The sequence below is a fragment of the Nelumbo nucifera genome, chromosome 4 (genome assembly GCF_055504915.1).
Source record: "Nelumbo nucifera cultivar China Antique chromosome 4, China Antique-T2T, whole genome shotgun sequence".
NCBI classification, from domain to species: Eukaryota; Viridiplantae; Streptophyta; class Magnoliopsida; order Proteales; family Nelumbonaceae; genus Nelumbo; species Nelumbo nucifera.
Window position 1 is genome coordinate 5,961,514 of NC_142652.1, and position 19,450 is coordinate 5,980,963.

Consider the following 19,450-nt stretch of genomic DNA (forward strand, 5'->3'; position numbering starts at 1 on the left):
GGTTGATTTTAAACTTTGTATTTCATTTTCATCATTAATAAAAATAATTCTTATTTTTCACATAGATTTTTGTTTATTATGATGAATATATAATATTATAGACGTGCTTAATTGTTTTCTACATTTTTTCATGTTTTATTATTTATGACATCATAGGTTAATCCATTTTATGCAAAATGTTGGATTGGATTGAACCTGGTCCATCTACTGAATTTATATTAGATCGGGTTGGATTGAGTCAATATTTGGTCCATTGATAGAAGATAAGAATATAGGTGTCAATAGGCGGTCTAAACATTGAATTGGCCCAGTTCAAAATGGTCCAAAATATTCATTGGATTGGATTGAACCTGGTCCATTTGTAATGAATTCACATTGGACTAAATCAAATGCAGTCCAATTGACACCCCTACATGAAATATATGCATTATGTTATATTTAATTTATATTTTTAATGCACTTTAACCTTTTTATTTGTAACAAATATAAAAAAGTGGAATTTTTTGTAAAAACGTTTTTTTAATGAAAATAGTGGGACGATACACCTATAGCCCCTTTGGATGCATAGATCTTAAAAAATTATTTAAAATAAAAAAAACTTTTAAATTAAATATCAAAATGCAAAAATTATGATATCTAAAAATTTAGATGCACATTTAATGTATAACCTGTGACTCTTTCATCGAATCAAGAGGTCAATGGTCCAACAACCTGGATTAAACTATTTTTAACCAATTCTCAGGTCTTAGTAAAATCGGACCCAAAATCATGAATAGATGATGATTCGAACCATTTAACCGGTTGAATCAATGGCATATTGAAAATACTAATTAAAATTATTATTCTATCTTTACATTAGAGAAGGGTCAAGTTGAAAAAAAAAGGTATTTTAATCGAGGAAGAATCGAGGAACATAGTGTTTTTTTTTTTTTTGATATATAGGAAACATTGAATAGTTATTCTCATTTTTTTATAGCAGTATATCATAGATGTGTCATGGAGCTGTAGTTGGGCTTGGGCACATGGCGAAGTACTTAAGAAGGTTCACGCCATACACGTGTCCCTGCAACTGATGTTTTGGGCAATGAACCCTGGCCCTTCCAAGATTGTATATTCGATTGACAGAATGGGCACTGCTTGGAGCAGACAAAAAAAAAAACGCGTGTCAGCTTCAAAGAAGAATGACCTAAAGCTGAGAGGGTCTACGTACACACCAATACGCCGAGTCATGGCTTCTTGTCGTTGGTGGGAGATTGGGAGAGGGATTCATCATCATTCATCAAAGGCAGAGGTAGGGCATTAAGTCATTCAGTTAAGTTCGGTAATTCCAACTTCATCAGACGGCCTCATATCTCCACGCAAAGGAAGGGAAGATAGTCAGAGAGGTAGTTTCAATGTTCCACGCATCACATGAAAGTCACACAAACTACTGGACTTCGGCGGTTCGGCCTAGGGTTTGCGTATTCGACCCTCTCTGCTATTGTTCATCCTTGACGAGCTGTCAACCGTTAGATCGAAAAGAAGGCTAAAACTGATATTTTATTTTTAGCCGGCCCACGTTTCACTGGTAAGAAATTCTTTTGGGACGTAACATAAGTTCTTGAGTCTTGAGTTGACGAATGACGTCTCCCTAGTTTGTCACTCCGTCCCTTTGGATCATTTGCTCTCCTTCCCTTCTTATTGAGTCTTGACTTGCCGTCTAAGATATTGAATGGATTACACTGTTGACCCCTTACTCTGTTGTCTTCTTTATACTTAGCATTTACTTGTTTTATTTCTCTAAGTTCGGAGCTGACAGTGCCGGTGATGCTTTTAAGATGCATGGATTCATCTCTTTGTCTCAAAGAAATAATAATTGTAACAGCAAATACTAATCACCCCTTATTTTATAACAAAATTAATCGTAATAAGACGAGCGATTACTTCAAGATTCCGGACCTGTGTTTCTTCTCTTTTTGCTTTGAACGAGGCAACAATCTATCACACTGTAACGGGGGTTAATAAAGTAATTATATAAATTATAGAAGCCCGATATCCACATGTCCGTACACCACTCGTGTGAGTTGACTAGCTGACCCGATATCCACGGCCTATCTCGCAAGCTATTTCGCCTGCGACTCCGGCTTCGTTCCGCCTCAACTGCCTCGCGGAAGGGATACAATACACTAAGAAGGGTGTAGCGTGATGAATCCTGACCCTCAGATGAGGCCCCAGCCCATCTCGCACTTCGAAAGAAAATTCCTCTTTAAATAACAAAAAAAAGGTAAAATAAAAAAACACTTGCGTGCGAGTGGCGACTTGCGAAAGTTGGCCCACCTTGTCCAAAGCGTTTTCGGTTTTCTCTGATCACCCACCATTCGCTTTTTCTTTCTTCGACAGTTATCACCGTTGAAAAAGTTAGATATTTCGGTCAAATCTTGACTCATCTCAATCCCCACCTCCATGGACCCACCCAGTGGTGATTGGCTTCAATATCACTCATCCAGCGCTTTAAAACCTTTGACGGGCTTGATGCACGTGGGTACTCTCTTTGGATATCAATCAACCGGTCCATCAGGTGTCTGCACAATTACAATGAAACTACTGTTATGCCTTGCTGTTTTGTGATTTAGACCGTCTGATTGGGACTTCTGTTATGGGAGATTGATAATATGCATTGACACTCCACAAGCATGATGGTGTTTCTACTTGCTATAATCCTTAACCAAAGCTCTTTGTAGGACAGCCTAAGGAGGGCGGTGCGAGGACTCCGAATCCTAAAATTTTGCTGTATAGATAGATAGATAAACTGGTCGCCGTCTGATTCAATCTTTTTTCACAAGGATGATGGGACCCAGTGGGTTATACTGTTATGGATTCGATTGGCATGTGCTCTGCAAGGACTGTTACACTCTACCCTACACTGCAGAAGCACACAGTCAAAAAGACTAACCACATCGCTGCTTTTCTGTAGTCTATCTGTATATTTTAATTTTAACAATTCTTCCTCTCGTCAGTCAGATCAGGATCACTGAATCAGGTAGTGTATATACATATAACAAAAACTCCAGATTGGTGGGCCCCATTTCAGTATGGTGTATGGAGAAGAAGATAAAAAAGAAAAACCCTAACCCTCCGGGTTAATATTTTTTAACCATAGTCAAACATCACCAATAAAAGGCACGCCATTCCCTCCCCCTGGCTGGCGCTCACTGCTTTCAAGTTTTCCTCACTTTCTCTCCCAAGCCTCAACTCTGAACTCCCAAACCGGGAAACAGGGGCAAGACAGATATACACAGAATAGCCAAGAAAGTGCGGGAATCCATGCCAGCTCTCTGGACTTCCGGCGCCTGAAGTTGCTGCTTGATTAGCCGGAAAACTTGTCAATCCATCTCCAAAAGAATGACGGTCTTCGGTCACTCCAGTGGAGGTTTTCTCGCTGGGAAGCAAGTCTTTCCGGTCGATTACGAGACAGAAGTCTCTCAGCGTCTAGTTGAAGCCTCGCACTCTGGAGATCTAAAGTCAGCATTAGAATGCATCGCCGATTCTTACGTAGATGTGAACTTTATCGGTGCCGTTTGCCTCAAGTCGCGGAAGACGGAGGTTCTACTACATGATGAATCCGCCGATGAAGTTCGGATCGAGTACGAGGAGTTCAAGACTGACGTGACGGCGTTGTTTCTCGCAGTTCATGCTGGAAATCTGATACTGGTGCGGAAACTACTGGTAAGCCATTCGCATCTCTCAAGCTCGTTGCATCTGTTCGTTTATCACTTGTATTGTAAGCAGAGGACATTGGCGATGTTGGAGCATTCCATTCCTTTGCTACCTGTTTTTTTCTCTGCATTTTTCTTTGACATTTGTTCTCTGGACAGAATTTCATTTTTCACTTCTGCATGTTCTGCGGGAATTAGGATTTCTCTGGGGTTCTTTCTGTGCTTCCCTTGGTTTTTCGCATTTGGCCTTTTTAGTTGGGGTTTCAGCTCACTTTTCACGCGGAAAAGCATTTTCTGTTTGAATTCAGAAATTTTGAAACATGGTGATTTGTTCAAATTTTGAATTAAGGTAGGTTTTTTCTACTTAAATATTACAATCTTCTATTAAGCTTGAATGTTTGGACTCAATTGCCGGGACAAGATTTGCTAAAAGTAGGAGGTTTTCATGCGTACTTAATTCTCCTGTTTTGCTTTTAAAAGTTGAAAACGACGGAAACTTTTTGAGCTTAAGGTTTAAGTTCCCACGAACAATTTATTTGCATTTTGAAGGTCTTTATTCCTTCTTTTTTTTCGTTGTCGGGGTTCTATTGTTCCTTTTTTTTTCCTTGTTTCCTCGTCCTGTATTTTAGATTTGTCAGGCGATCATGTCTCTTGAGTTCTAAGATAAATCCCTCTCTCGCTGTCTCGCTCTCCGCTTTCCTCTTTAATCTCTCTTTAGCTCGTATTTGACTAGAAAGTTGGTTGTTTTAGTTTTATGTATGTTCACACAAATATTTCCTTAATTATACTCACACCACACACTCCGTTGCTGAATGCTGATACTGGCCTTGATGCTTGAAATTTTGTGTTTATCAGTTACATCGAGATTTTGGTGATAAAACTAGTTAAATTACCAATGTAAAGGAATCATCAATCTAATTTTCATAATCTTCTAAAAATATTATTCAAAAGTGTTTTCTATTGGGTCCTCTCGATTAGAACTTTGGGGGTTCCTCTTTAACTATCACGTGTCTCTTCCATGAACGTTGGGGGTCCACCTCCAATAGGTTCCATTTCAAGTGATTGCCTCCATAACTTCTTAACATCACAACTTTATTTTTCTAAATTTGTATTTTACCTCCTCTTTCTTTTAAATCATTTCTTGTTTAAATGTGGAATGTACTCGTCAAGATCCAGCCTACATTGCTGCAGATATGGTATTAAATGTTAAAATGTGGTCCTAAATGTTAAAATGCGTGACTTGACGCCTTTCATCAGTCTTAAGGCTTTTAGCATAGCATAGTGATGAAACATGTACTGAAGCCAAGAGAGGCTTCTGTTTGTTTCTTCTTGATTACAAAGTTACCTTTGATTAAAAAAAAAAGTGATGAAACATGTAACCCATGGTATCAAAGCCCATCACCAAGTCTGAAGTTCGGATCATGGAGAAGGCTACCTGCCGAAAGTGAGAGCTACCCAGAATGCAATGAGAGGTTGGCTGAGGAAGTGTCGTGGTTTGCTACTTCCTAAGTGTGGTGGTTTGACACGATTCATGGTCTTAACTCTTTACGCTTTTGACGTATTGGTCAAACAGGGAACAGCTGTGTGTTGAACATGGCAGAGTGAACTGTAACAGTAAGAAAACAATCTAATAATAATATGACAGCATCTCCTGATTCGGGTGACCTTTTGCTCTAACAGCTGTTCGATTCATAACATATGCATCCAGGAAAATATACGTCACCAGTGGGATACATACCATTTTGTTTTATTGTGGATCTATCATGTGTTTCTATGTGCAATACAGAAGCACCAGAGTTTCTAATTGCCGTTTTTGGGGGGTCGGTGGTGGGGCTAGGATCATCTCTAGCATGAGCATCGAGATCATTGTTTTGGACATTTTTCATAGACATGTTCCAGTGGCTAACTCAGTGTTTTGATTAAAGTTATCTGTGATTTTTTTAAAAAAAATGGACCATCAGTCTTGCTTCTAATTGCAAGCTTGATCTTTTGATTAAAAAATAAAAGAAAATAAAAAGCTATGTATAGTGAATCATGCACGGATGTCTTGGTTCTTTGCTATTTCTTTTTTACTCCATTTTCTATCATTAAATTATGTTATTTATTTTCTTTTTTAACTATTTTCATTAGACTTTGCCACATCGTGATATGAACCCTGATATTACTTTGCCGCGTAAAAGTTTGTCCTTGTTATTGGGTAACCTATATTTAAATTAGTGTTCAAGACTTTAGGCAATGGCTGCAAAGCATATATGTGTGATCGGCCAACTCTTTTGGCATTGCAATATCCCATCAGGCCGTCACTGATGTGCAAAAACCCCATTTCCTATCATCTCTGACCTGAGCCAACCAAATATTTGATGTCCTCTAAAGTGAATGGCAACATCCTATCCAAGTACTAGTATTTAATAAGACGTCTCCTTGCCACAATGCTTGCGTCACTAATCACTATCACTCCTTCCTCTTTTCGTCGTACATGAAAATGTCCTCTTGTACTCTTTAACAGTAATCCAACCTATCATCTTATGATGCTAGTTTTCCTCTTGTACTGTTGAGTGTTGACAGAATTCAAACTATCGTCTGTGATGCAAGTTTTGTATTCACCATCTACTTGAATTTTTTCATTACAGAGTGTGGGGGCCGATGTGAACCAAAAGCTATTTAGGGGCTATGCGACAACAGCGGCAGTGAGGGAGGGCCACCTTGAGATCTTGGAGATCTTGATCAAAGCTGGGGCATCGCAGCCGGCATGTGAGGAGGCATTGTTAGAAGCCAGTTGCCTTGGACGGGCAAGGCATGCTGAGCTTCTCATGCGTTCAGATCTGATCCGGCCCTCTGTTGCAGTCCATGCGCTAGTCATCGCATGCTGCAGAGGGTTTGTGGATGTAGTGGACACTCTCATGAAGGTAAACCATCCTTTCTTCCAGAACCATCGGTTCTATCATTGTTACTTCCGCTTTTACATTCAACTAGTCTTTACCACTCACCTAATTGATGTGTTATTCTTGATGTATTCCAGTAGTTTGATGTATTGCAGTGCATTGTTTTGGATTCAATATTGAATAATTCACTGCATTGGCTTTTTTTTTTTGTTTTGTTTTTTAATCGTATTCTCTACAGGGGGATACAGCCCCATGAATGTGGGCTTACCTAACATCTATGTGGGTACCTAATCTAAGGGCCATTTTGTACATTTAGAACCTCTGGCCATGTAAGACGTGTAATTTTGCTGTTTTATATTTGTGGATAGCTGTGGCTTGCACTGCCCCAACTGGGATGGGCCTCTCTTTCGGGGTTACATGTTATCTTTGCATAATTAACAGCTCAAGCCCCGAGATCTTTACACACGTCCCACCTCGGTGGGTCTCTCCATTTTTTATGCATTTTTTGTTTTGGGAAGCTTGTCTGTTTTGACACGTTTGTGTGATGATTAGGGCTCTATCCAAAGATGCCTAAATGATCTCCTTTTTGTTTTTTGTTTTAAGCTCCGGTAGAGATCTATTTTTTCTAATTTTAACTTTTATTTTGAGGATATTGTTTTAATAAAATTCTACTTTTTTTTTTCTCGGGCAAATGGCAGTGTGGAGTAGATGCGAATGCCACCGACCGTGTGCTGTTACAATCGTCAAGGCCTTCGCTGCATACTAACGTGGATTGTACCGCTCTTGTGGCGGCCATCGTCAGCAGACAGACATCCGTCGTTCGTTTGTTACTACAGGTAATTCTACCAGTGTTCTGTTGTAACGAGGCAAAAGATTTTGAGTCCAATGAAACTGGTGCTGGCTCCGGATCTGGTACAAACATGACGTGTAAAACAGGCTACGTAGCCCAATCATGAATAAACACGTCAATTGCTGTATTTCTGATAATTGTACGGTCGCTGATGTGTTTATTCGTGATTGTATTTGTACACGTCATGAGTGTCAAGCCGGTGGGGCTGCTGGGCTGGTGTGTTTTTTGAATAATAATGGGAGAATGACCAATCAGCCAGATCAATTTTATAGTCCCAATCAGGGGGAATGCATCTGACCTAGAATCGATGTTAAATTCACGGGCAGGATGTGATTTATAGGGGGAGGGCGAGTAGTAGGGGGGGACTGGATCAGCATTGCAGAATAACCATATTCCGATTTTGCGAATTTGGATTTTGGTAGCTGGACGATTTGCTGCAGAAAATTAACAGCACCGTCTGAGCACTCATTGTGAGAAAAGATTAAACTCCCCTTCAACGGGCTACATTCCCAAGCCTCACATGAACTGATTTGATCTCATTGGGACTTGGTACGCATTGAGTGGTCTGTCAGGATTGGCGTGTCTGATGATTGTTCGTACATTTTCGTCCAAATCACTCATTTGGACAGTGTCATAAAATTCCATAAAACTCCTCTAAAGCTCGAAAATAATAACGCCTATATCAGATGGTTAAATGACCAGAGTATCCTCTAAATAATATTTTTTAGGGTCAGCAATCTGCATTCTAATATCTTTTGGTTGCTAAAATGAAGGAAAAAAATAAATGGTTCTTCGGATATTGTTATTTTATGCGGTTTGGTTGTATTAAAACTTTAAAAGTTAAATTTATTCTATTTTTTGGCAAGTCTTTTGTTTGAATAAAGGTTGATTCTCCTAATTCATGTATTGCAATGTTATTATATTTTCTATTATATATTTATGTTCGTTTTTTCAATTGAAACAAAATATGTTAAAAATTAAAATATGATCGGTTGTTCCATTTGAAGAAAATCATTTGTTTTGTTTAGACTTGTGATATAATCTGATTTAGTGAATTTTCTTATTGCACGCTGGAAAAAAAAGGCGGGCATCAGAACGGACACCAAAGTGCGATTAGGAGCCTGGTCCTGGGACACCAATACGGGCGAGGAAATCCGGGTGGGGGCTGGACTAGCGGAGCCGTATGCTGTCACCTGGTGCGCAGTCGAGTACTTCGAATCCAGCGGTTCTATCCTTCGCATGCTTCTTCAGCACCACTCTCCCAACACTCCCCACTTTGGGAGGACCCTCGTTCATCACGCCATCCTCTGTGGTAATGCAGGGGCACTAGATGTTCTCTTAGAATGTGGCGCCGATATAGAGTTTCCCGTGCGAACAACCAGGAAGACTGAGTTCCGTCCGATACACATCGCTGCACGACTTGGGTTACCCAAGATCGTGCAGGTCTTAATAGAAGCTGGCTGCAACGTCAACTCCCAAACAGGTTCTGGCGACACAGCTTTAATGATTTGCGCAAGATACAGGCAAGAAGAGTGTCTCAAAGTACTGGCTTCAGCTGGTGCCGACTTTGGCCTGGTCAACTTAGTTGGTCAGTGTGCAAGTTCGATTGCTGGATCAAACAGGTGGTCGCTCGGTTTCCAGCGTGCATTACTAGATGTAGTTCCGGCTGGGAAGATTATTAGATCGAGCAATGTATCCGTGTTCTCGCCTCTACATTTTGTAGCTGCAACAGGGGATGTTCCGGCCTTGAACTCAGTAATTAATTGGTCAGATATCAGCTTAGACTTTCAGGATGACAATGGTTTCTCTGCTGTGATGGTTGCCGCCATGGAAGGCCACGTGGATGCCTTCCGGTCGCTTGTTTATGCCGGAGCTGATGTAAAACTGTGTAACAAGTCTGGTGAGACAGCACTGACGCTATCTGAACAGAACCAGAAACGTGATCTCTTTGAGAAGGTAATGCTTGAATTTGCCCTTGAAAAGGGTAACCTTGGGGCTGGCGGGTTCTGTGCCCTACATTGTGCAGCCCGCCGTGGAGACGTAAATGCAGTTCGCTTGCTAACAAGCAGGGGATATGATGTAAACGTTCCCGATGGGGATGGCTACACTCCACTCATGTTAGCCGCAAAAGAAGACCATGGGTGCATGTGCCAATTGTTGATCTCGTGTGGAGCTCGATGTGACATCAAGAATGTAAGAGGTGACTCTGCTCTCTCAATTGCACGAAAGAATGGTGGCGGAGACGCTGAGCGTGTGATATTGGATGAGCTTTCTCGGACACTTGTGTTATGCGGGGCTCATGTGCAGAAACACACCAAGGGTGGCAAGGGAGCTCCACATGAGAAATTGATGAGGATGGTGGGAAGTGCAGGTGTATTGAGTTGGGGAAGGTCGAGTAGGAGGAATGTGGTCTGCGTGGAAGCAGAGTTGGGGCCGAGTTTGGCCTTCCGTAAGAATCGCCAAAGGAAAGGTGATGCCGATGAGCCAGGAATGTTTCGAGTGGTAACAAGCAGGAATAAGGAGGTGCATTTCGTGTGTGAAGGTGGGGTCGAAATGGCTGAGCTGTGGGTGAGGGGGATTAAGCTTGTGACCAGGGAAGCTGATTTTGGCAAGAAACCGAGCCATAGGTGAAGACTAAGGTTTTGTGCTTGGGTGTATGTAGCGAGGTTTGGAGTAATACTTCCATCTCGAAGTATGCTTCTGTTATTTTTCTTTTACTTGTAAAGGTTTATGATCCTCCCCCTTTATGTAAAATGTTTTTGCCGGGTGAGCAGAAAACGGAAGTTGTAGGGTTGGTTTTCTTGTGGGAATGTGAGATGCGTTTCCTTACACTGCTTTTTTTAATGTTTTGGAGTTTAGACTTATGGGTGGGTATGGGGAGTTCGGCTTCCGTTGGGTAACCGCCCGTTCGAACGAGCCCGGATCTCCTGCCCATAGAGGGGCAGGGTTCTCGTGGGCAGGAGATCCGGAGTCAGTTCGAACAGCCTTTACAACCTTGCATTGTGAATATCTCTCTACTCGTGTGCTTTATTTCATGATGGGATCTGTTTCTCACAAATGGGTGCCTCACAGGCACATCCACCGTACATTGGGAACATCTTCCATGAATTATAATTAATAAGTATGGGAGATGTTCGCAATGCATGATAGGATGTGCGTGTGAGGTGCCTACGAGGCACTAGGTGTGAGGAGCAGATCTGGTCTCCTTTATTTCATAAGGAGATATTCCCGATGCAAGGTTATAAGAGGCTTTTGGGACAATGTAAGTATGGGCTTGCCTTGACCAAAGCCGATCTCGAGTATGGGTAATTACAAGGGCATTCTGTGACCAACTTGGATTTATTGGTTGCATTGGATCCTTGTTGCATTTGGAATTGGTGTAAATAAAAAATGGTGTAAAACTTTACACCGGTTCGATTTTGTCTACATTTGGAAGGCCAATGTAATCATGATCGATGCAAAGCTCCACTCTTGTTTAGTTTTGTATTCGTTTAGATGAAATGGAGTTTTACGTCAATAATCGATGTAAAACCTATTAAATATAAAGCTTTACATCGATTATTGATGGCAGATAATTTTGCCCGACTTATTATCACACAGACACGTGGAATGACCTGATGATTAAATGACAACTCAGCACATTCCAACACTCCTGTTGGCTAGGTCAACTCGGGCATCTCGGGAACCTCGACCAAGACGGAGGTTCGAGTAGCTCGTGGTGTCCCAACTTGTTGAGGTGCCATGTAGCCCACTTCGGGAAGCTAACTAGTTGTCTTTGACCTTTCCAGGATCATATTGCATGTTTGCGAACCTTATCTTTATCCCGCCCGATCGGACGAACTCAATAAGCCTTATTAGTTCACACGACGTCCATCTTCGGGTGCGAAACGGACTTCAGGTAATATAGGCCGGAGATCTCGGATACACTTCGTGAGGCCTAGGGTTGCTCGCCTATATAAAGGGCTCACCTCTAACCTTAGAAAGTATGTGCGATTTAGCTCTCTAATCTCTTACTCATAAATTTTCAAGCTCACAACTATATTCTTCGCTAACTTAAGCATCAAATGCCCACTTCGAATAAAACACCTCGAATCCTCTAATCGTATTTTCTTATAGTTCGACTAACCACATAAACAGATCGATGTCCAAACTATCATCCAAGAGGAACCTACGAGATCGTACATCATCAATTATCAATATAAATATTACATCGATAAAATTTTACAATCATTTTAACGGTTGGATGTAAAATGTAATGGGTTTAAAACGTTTTACACTGATTCCAAGCTTAGCCTTAGCTGCATCTCCGTCACATAGATTATTACGGTTTATATTTTACAGAATTACACAATCGAAGGTGTATGGTTTACCGAGGATCCAGCAACGGATCCCGCAAAACGGGGAACCAGCAGATACCGACGGTGCAGCCACAAGAGGAGATACCATCCGCGTGAAAAACTAAAAAGTACACAGAAGGACATAAACTGTACAGACTTGGTACGAAGCGGTGTTGATGCTACGGGCAGTGTCTAGGATCAGTGAGTCACTAGCAGGTAGCAGCTGGCAGCCTGGCACTAACTAGTCTAAGTCGATAACACTAATGCGTCGTATTAGGTGTCGTTTTCACGGATGGGGACGTGGGCAGTTCAACCATCCTGAGGGAAAATTACTTCAAATATCTTAAGTTTTAGGAAATGTAGTATCTCTATCCTCATTATTTAAAATTTACTTAAATATTAACTCAGCTAAAGATTTTGTTAAAATATGTAAACTCTAAAACTAGAGGCTAGAGATTTATGTGGGAGTAAGTGAGAACATAGATAAGAGAAGAGGGTAGCTGGATGAGGATGTTGACGAGAGTGCAAGTCATAGCATTTGATTATGTTTATGTTTTTCTAGAGAATATTGTTTTGAAAACTGATGAAAGGCTAGTTTTTGTTCTGATTTAATTACATTTCACATATTTGATGAATTCTAGCTAGTTTTTTTTATTATATCTATAATCCCTTATCTTGTAGACCGGATCCACCTTCACCGATTTTATTATCACCGGAGAAGTGATTTGTAGCTGCTATGACTGCATTCAAATTAAATTAAATTGGAGCGACTGCATATTTTTGGTTTCATTACCATCTAAAATTACTGATGGGAAAATGGTCTATCCGTCTATGTTGGAGATAATCTGTGCAAAAGACTTAAAACATATCCGACAACGGTCTCAACGTTATGAGACAATCGGACTTCCAATCAATTTCCGTTTTTTGGTTTTCATAGGTTATAAATACCATTTTGAAAATTTAAAATAGAATGAAGGATAAAATAATCTTTTCCATCTTTTCAGAAACAGTTAGCGACAATTATCCATTGTCATAAAATTTGAAGATGTTTAAAGCAATTTCTGAACAGTGTGGCTAGAGTTGATCCATTTTCTAAAACTTGGGGCTTTTAAGGGATTTCTCCTCATCTCTGCGGAGAAAGTATGGTTGTGTGGGCATTGAATCCAGCCACGGCGAATGGCGACAATCCTTTAAATGAGTCATTGAATTCAGCTAATGGCATAGTAGCAGAGTTAGGTGTGAAGGGACTGATGCCCATCATGCCCTGACCTGGCATCAACCGAATCGGAGAATCCACCATAAGCCATCTAATTCTATGTGCTAAGTGGTGGTCGGATCGGAAGATACAGTACAGAAATGCAGGGCCAGCTTCGTATGCATTTAACAAAGATTCGTCTGTTATAAGCGGGGCCTCTATTTCTCAGCTCACTTTTCAAGGTGTTGTCTCCCACAATTAGATTTTGCCTTGGGAGCCACACGTAACATTTTGATATCACTTCTCTGATGCTTTCAGAGGCTGCAATTTCCTCAGAAGTTCGTCTCTAGACGTTTTACCTTATTGTTGTTATTTGCGAGGAAAAATGGTTCCCGAAACGATTTCTGGCTTACATTAATTTCCAGTGGTATGCTTCTTGATCAGTTCAGCCTTCAGTGCTTCACAAACACAAAGTGGTGATCTGGTGGGTTTCATGACAGACGGAGTATTATTTTATCTCGGGTATCGCGTTTCATACTTTAATATCTAATGGCCTCCATAGTTTCAGATCGAGCTTGGAATTTGCTGTTAACGTCGTTGTTCTGCAATCACCGAGTGCCAGCTATTTAGACTCTCTTGAGTGTTGGTAAAGGCTAGAACTAGCAGAACATTACTCTAAAATAGCTGTGATTCGGGGGGATTTTAGCTTATGTGGACTCGAAAACACTCGCTTCATGATTCCGGGTTCGTCAAACTGTATCTACATACGCTTCCCTTGAACAACCAAATAAGGAGCTCGGGTTTGCTGCCCTCACAGCTCTATGCAACGGGCTCTGTAATACCCAACACCAGAGTGTCCAATAACACCTTTTCTGGTGTCAATACTCCTGTCACATTTTCATTTAAACACCCCCCTCGTTTCAACCCATTCACAGAGTTCGGATCTTATCCGCAGATCCGGTTTTCCATTCATACTTCTTTTAGAGTCCAGATCTGTGTAATTAACAGTACACCTGTTCATGGGCCGGGCCGGGCTTTTACTTTACATAAACAGGATTTTGTTAGGCCTGAGCCCAAGCCTGAACCCGGCCCGACCAGCGGGCCTACAATTTGGGCCTAAGCCTGACCCTGATAAAAAGCCCAAAACCCGGGCCCGAGCCCAAAGCTCGATCTATAGAAAATATTGATTATGGAAATTTTTCTAGTGGGTTTTGATCAAACCCAGGCCAGACTCTTCACCTAACAAATTTATTCTCTCCACTCCGTTACTTGCCACTTGATGTAATACAACAAAATGGCAAAGAGGAGTCATCGTTGGTGACTGTGTTCAGCGGTGCTGAATTTGTGATGAGCGACAGCGAAAAGTGAAGTTAGTTCACATCTGAGAGAGAGAGAGAAGACTCATCGTCACCACTGGTGCCTGTGTTCGTTGCCTCACCAGTGCCTAAGTTCACGTCTAAGATTTGAGAGAGAAGAAGTGAGAACTAAGAAGAGGAACGAGAGAGAGAGAGAGAGAGAGAGAGAGAGAGAGAGAGAGATCACATCGGTCTGTCGGAGTTTACTGGTTGTGCTGGTGAGTGTTCGCCGGTTCTATGTTTGCCTGAGAGTGTGAGGTTGTGAGTCACTCTGAAAATTAAGAAAGGTTCGGCTAACTGGCTTAGTCAAGAAAGAGATGAATGAAAAGAGGGGCTAGGATATTATGGATTTTTAGTTTAACCTATAGGTCGGGTTGGGCTGAGTTTTTTTAACAAATCCCAAGTCCGACTCATAACATAGTTGGGCTCGGGCTTTTAGGCCCGAGGTCAAGCCCACGGGCTCAAATGTGTGTTCAAGCCCATCCAGGAGCCAAGCTGGGCCGGGCTGCCCCGTCAGACTACCCGGCCCATGAACAAGTCTACTTCACAGCCCCATCTTATTATTCATGGGAGATGTTCCCAATACACAATGGAATGGAATTGGAATCTGCTCCTCGCACGGAACTCACAGTCACATCCCTATTGAAAACATCTCCCATGAATAATAACAGATGTTCCAATTACATGGTAGGATGGGGCTGTGAGGTGTATAATATATTAATATATTAAATATGAATATATAGCAGGTTTATTGTAATCGGTTCAGACCCGATTATTCTGAAATTCGATTCTGGGTCTAAAAAATACAGACCCTATGGGATCCAGTTCTGTTCCTGATCCTTACCCTAGCAGCCTTAGTTTAATCGGACCACAGTGACTCCCGATCTCCGTCGTAGGCTCGTAGCTTTGTGGCACTTCTAAGGCAACTTCTGCCACTGATTAGAGGGAGCTTAGATAAAAGATGTAGAGTTTTGGTTACCCGAGTTCTACAATTCGGAATTGTTGATGAAAAATAAGATCTGGTGACAAAAAATCAGAGGAGATAAAGCTACAGCCATGGCAGATTTCAACAGTTCAGTTTCTGTTGATATGGAGATGATATCTCTTGGTGGAAAGTTTGGGTTCTTCCCTGACCAGAGAGGGAGACAAAGATGCAGAGTTCCATTACCCAAGGTTTGCACTTCGGAATCATTGATGAAAAATCAGATTTGGTGATTAAAGAGACGAAGTGGAAGATGAGTTTGAGGGTTTGTTCCATTATCTCCAGAATTTGACCAGGAAAACCAATTCAGTTCTTTATTTTTGTTCCCTCTTTCTCCGGATATGTTGAACTCAAAATTTTCTATATGTAGTATTATGGATTGCAAGACACATGAGGATTCTATAATTGAACCAAGTTGCTACAGAAATCAAGACTGTTCATCTCGTAGATACCCCTCTTCACCCTGAATCTCAAAAGAAAGCAACTTATACCAAAACTCAACTATTAACTTCTGAATCTACTTCCGAAGTTGTAGGCTTAGCAAATGAAATCTGTCAACCGGAGCCAGGGGAGGAGAGAGATGAACAACCGTTTCACCAACCAAAACTGTTCCCTGGTTCAACAGAATTAATGCTCGCTCTCTCTCTCATATCCTGCATGCCTTGTTTACTCTTATATATCTGAAACTCTCATCTTGCATTCTTGCTTATTTCAACCTGCGCACACTTTTTTTTTGTAACAGCAATGGATGCAGAGATGGGTTTTGACGAACAAGGTTTAGCTGAACTCTCTTGCTGTTTGGTGGGCCGTGGAACCACCGATAAGATTCTATGTATTTAAAGTTTAGCTGAACACTTTAGTTATTCATCAGGCTGTGGTAATAATGATGCGGGTCTCATATATTTAAATACCGGCGTGGTATCTTATTATTGGTTCCACATCCCGTTGAACAGTTAATTTGAATTATTTTAACTTATCAATAATTCCACAACACGCTGAACAGCAAAAGCATTTAGCTAAAGCTCTCAACTCGGATTCAGATTAGTTGATCGCTTTGGCTGTTCAGCTGCCTGTGGAAGTGGAACTAATCGCAAAGTTTCATGTCAGTAATAAAATACAAGGGGCTCACACTGGGGTGGATAAATTTATTACTGACTTAGAATCTCATAATTGGTTTCACAGGGCACAAACATGGTTCTTTGCTCTTTTCGAGTCCCCCATCCGATCTATTTTAGATCCTTCGCTCGTAATTAAGTTGATTTTTCTCTATAGGCTTAATTTGAAAATAGGATAAATATAAATATATACAAAATACAACATTTTGCACTCTATAAATTTGTATTTATATTCCTTTCAAACTGAGGCATAGCTTCATTTTATTTTCTTACAAGTTTGTTATTGTCTCGTTTGATTTATTTTTGTTGCCACGTCCGTTTGTGTTTTAGGACATTTGTTGTGTTGTCAACTCACAATTCTTCGCTGAGCTTTAAGCTACGGTTTTGAGAAGTGTATGGGAGGTGTAGTGTAAGAGTCGGATGATTATGGATTGAGCCGAGCTTTTAGGCCTGAGGGTATGGGCGGGTTTAAATTATTGGTTATAAAATATTATAATAATTTATATAATTATGTATAAATTTTAATTTATACATTATATAATATAAAATAACGTATATGCATAAATATAAATTATAAAAAAATACTGATATGGCCATAACCAACCACAAGTCAGAAACTATCAAGTGCTAAAATGTTGGGGAGCAAAATTGCTAATTGATCAGGCCGAGCTGACTTGACTTGAAGAGATAATTTGATCGGGCCCATATGATCTAGTATCAGTTCATAACATGCACAAGCAATGCGTGTTGAGCTGATCAGCACATCAATCCCAACATATTTCATATAAGTCCATTACCTATTACATCCATAAAATGTGTACACAATATGCACACAACGTGTCAATCAAGGATATGTCAAGTGGACTGAACTCTATGTATTAGAGATGTATCAATTCTTGGATGAAGCTCCTCTTTTATGAGCCCCTCATTCGTTTGATACATAATACAACATTGCATTAGACTATTATATGCAAGACACGCTAGACATCTCCACGCACATATAACAAGCTCTCTAGCTCTCTCAGTAAACTCTCCAACTCACCTTTTTTTCCTTTGAGTTATTGACTTAATTATCAGAATCCACACCTCTGGGATATCAACCCGGGGCTTCTGATGTCTCTTATAATTGCAAGTGTCCCTTATCTGCCAAGGTGCCAAGCCGAAATAACACCCTACTCCAACAACTTCCCATCTCCGCCTCATGGCCAATTTTAACGTCAATAATTACAGATATAAAATAAATGCGAGTTGGACCAGAAGTATTATGCCCAATGCCCAAGTAAGGCCTGAACACCCCAAAAAAACCCTAACCCTAAGTAAGGTCTGCTTGATGTAAGTAGACAGGAGTGTCAATGGATCGGTTTCGGGTGTCCGTCCGATCGAAAGTATTATGGACAGATTTGGACAGTCCTAAAATTGATATGGATTCGGACCGGTCCAAACATGAATCGTCCATTCATAGAATAGACCAAAGTGGACAAGGCCAAAAGTTTCAGACGAGCCCATTGGTCTATTTATTTTCGTTTGAAGTTTGAATGTTGAAGGTTTGAAGCATGGAAACTTTCGAAGGCTAGTTTGCCACCTCTGTCATTCCATCTCAAAGTCTCGCCGGCGCTATTTCGTTTGAAGCTTCGAATGAACTCCGACGGTATTTCCCCCTCTCCGGCTATCTTCCTCTCACCCTTAATCTGTGCACCTCCCACCTCTCCATCTCTGCACTCCACCATCGACGTCTCCGCCACAAGCGCCTGACACGCCACCGACAGGCTGGCCTCCATCTCTTTTCCGACCACCGGCCCTTGTTTCTAGGATCTGGACTACATCTCTCTTCTGGCCACAAGTGTCAGTAAACTCATTACCGCAGCAGGCTTATCACCTGACTCTTTCACTCTTTCCCGGTTTCTGATGAATCTATGGGCATCACAAATAGGGCACCGATTTGATGTCGATAAACCAGAGAGAGAGAGAGAGAGAGTGCTCACTAACCTAACTCTTTCACTATTTCCTAGTTTCTAATGAAGCTACAGGCATCACAAACAGGGCACCGATTTTATGTCTAGAAACCAAAGAGAGAGAAGAGAAAGTAGTTGCTTTGTAGGGATGGAGTCATACAATTAATTAAGTACATTGGATCTTAGCATGCTACGTGGCAACTGGCGAGTGACAAGTGATGCCACCGGCTACGACTGAGATTTCTCCAAATTTGTAGGGACGGGCGGTGGGATATTATCGGGGGAGAGGGCGAAGTTTTTAGCCTTCTAGGGTCCGTATGTGGTAGAGGTATACATCAGGTCGTGTCGCCCACGTCCTGTGATAAGGCACGGTAAAACAGCCCACGGGCTGTGCCAGGCCTGGCATGATGGTCCATGTCGTGTTGGGCTGTGCCAATCCATGGGACGTGGCAGGACGACCCCCAAATTTTTCATCAGGGAGGGCGGTATGGCCTGTGATAGCCTGCGAGCCAGCATGGCATAACCCGCACTTTGCGCAAATTGCCTGCAGGCCATGTCATGCCGGCCCTACACAACCCACTTTACACCTCTAATATGTGGCTTGGAAGGAATGTTGCTTTACCAAAACTCTCAACCAATGAAAAAACGACACATACGCGTTGAGAGGTTGTCGTATGCTGATTTTTGTTGTTATTTCACCGTTGTGGACTCTTATGGACTGTGAATAGGGAAAATATTTTTTGAGGAAAACATTTAATTTGGACCAGATTGGGTCCAATCCAGTCTATTTGCATTTCAATTGGACTAGACTTAATTTAATTTGTATGAGATTTGGACTGAATTCGGTCCAATCCAATCCAATCCAATCTATCATTGGTCCATTTACAAATAAATTGGACCAAATCAGTCCAATTGACAGCCCTATAAGTAGTGGATGAGGGGCTGTCAAAGAGTTGATTCTGCCCGATTGTCCAAACCAAACCGAACCGATTATGTTAGTTTTATTTCTATGATTTAGTCTCAACTTAATATTGAGTCGGTTCTGGTTCTTGTTTGTCGTGAACTGATTATTTAATTAAATATATAA

The 19,450-nt window shown here is 41.2% G+C and overlaps 1 protein-coding gene across 1 annotated transcript; it reads left to right on the top strand.

The window, feature by feature from the left end:
- Positions 1-3,177: 3,177 nt before the first annotated feature.
- On the top strand, positions 3,178-10,256 carry LOC104591671 (uncharacterized). Its single transcript, XM_010250625.3, has 4 exons — positions 3,178-3,705; positions 6,326-6,601; positions 7,276-7,413; positions 8,511-10,256. Exons 1-4 carry the CDS (start codon positions 3,382-3,384, stop codon positions 10,056-10,058), a joined length of 2,286 nt encoding a protein of 761 aa, XP_010248927.1. The 5' UTR covers positions 3,178-3,381; the 3' UTR covers positions 10,059-10,256.
- The last annotated feature ends 9,194 nt before the right edge of the window (positions 10,257-19,450 follow it).

What these genes read in the sequence shown, in the direction of transcription:
- LOC104591671 (XM_010250625.3), top strand. Translation starts at nt 3,382, where the DNA reads ATGACGGTCTTCGGTCACTCCAGTGGAGGTTTTCTCGCTGGGAAGCAA. An exon ending in TACTGGTGCGGAAACTACTG is followed by an intron (nt 3,706 to 6,325) that starts GTAAGCCATTCG and finishes TTTTCATTACAG; the next exon opens with AGTGTGGGGGCCGATGTGAA. An exon ending in TAGTGGACACTCTCATGAAG is followed by an intron (nt 6,602 to 7,275) that starts GTAAACCATCCT and finishes GGCAAATGGCAG; the next exon opens with TGTGGAGTAGATGCGAATGC.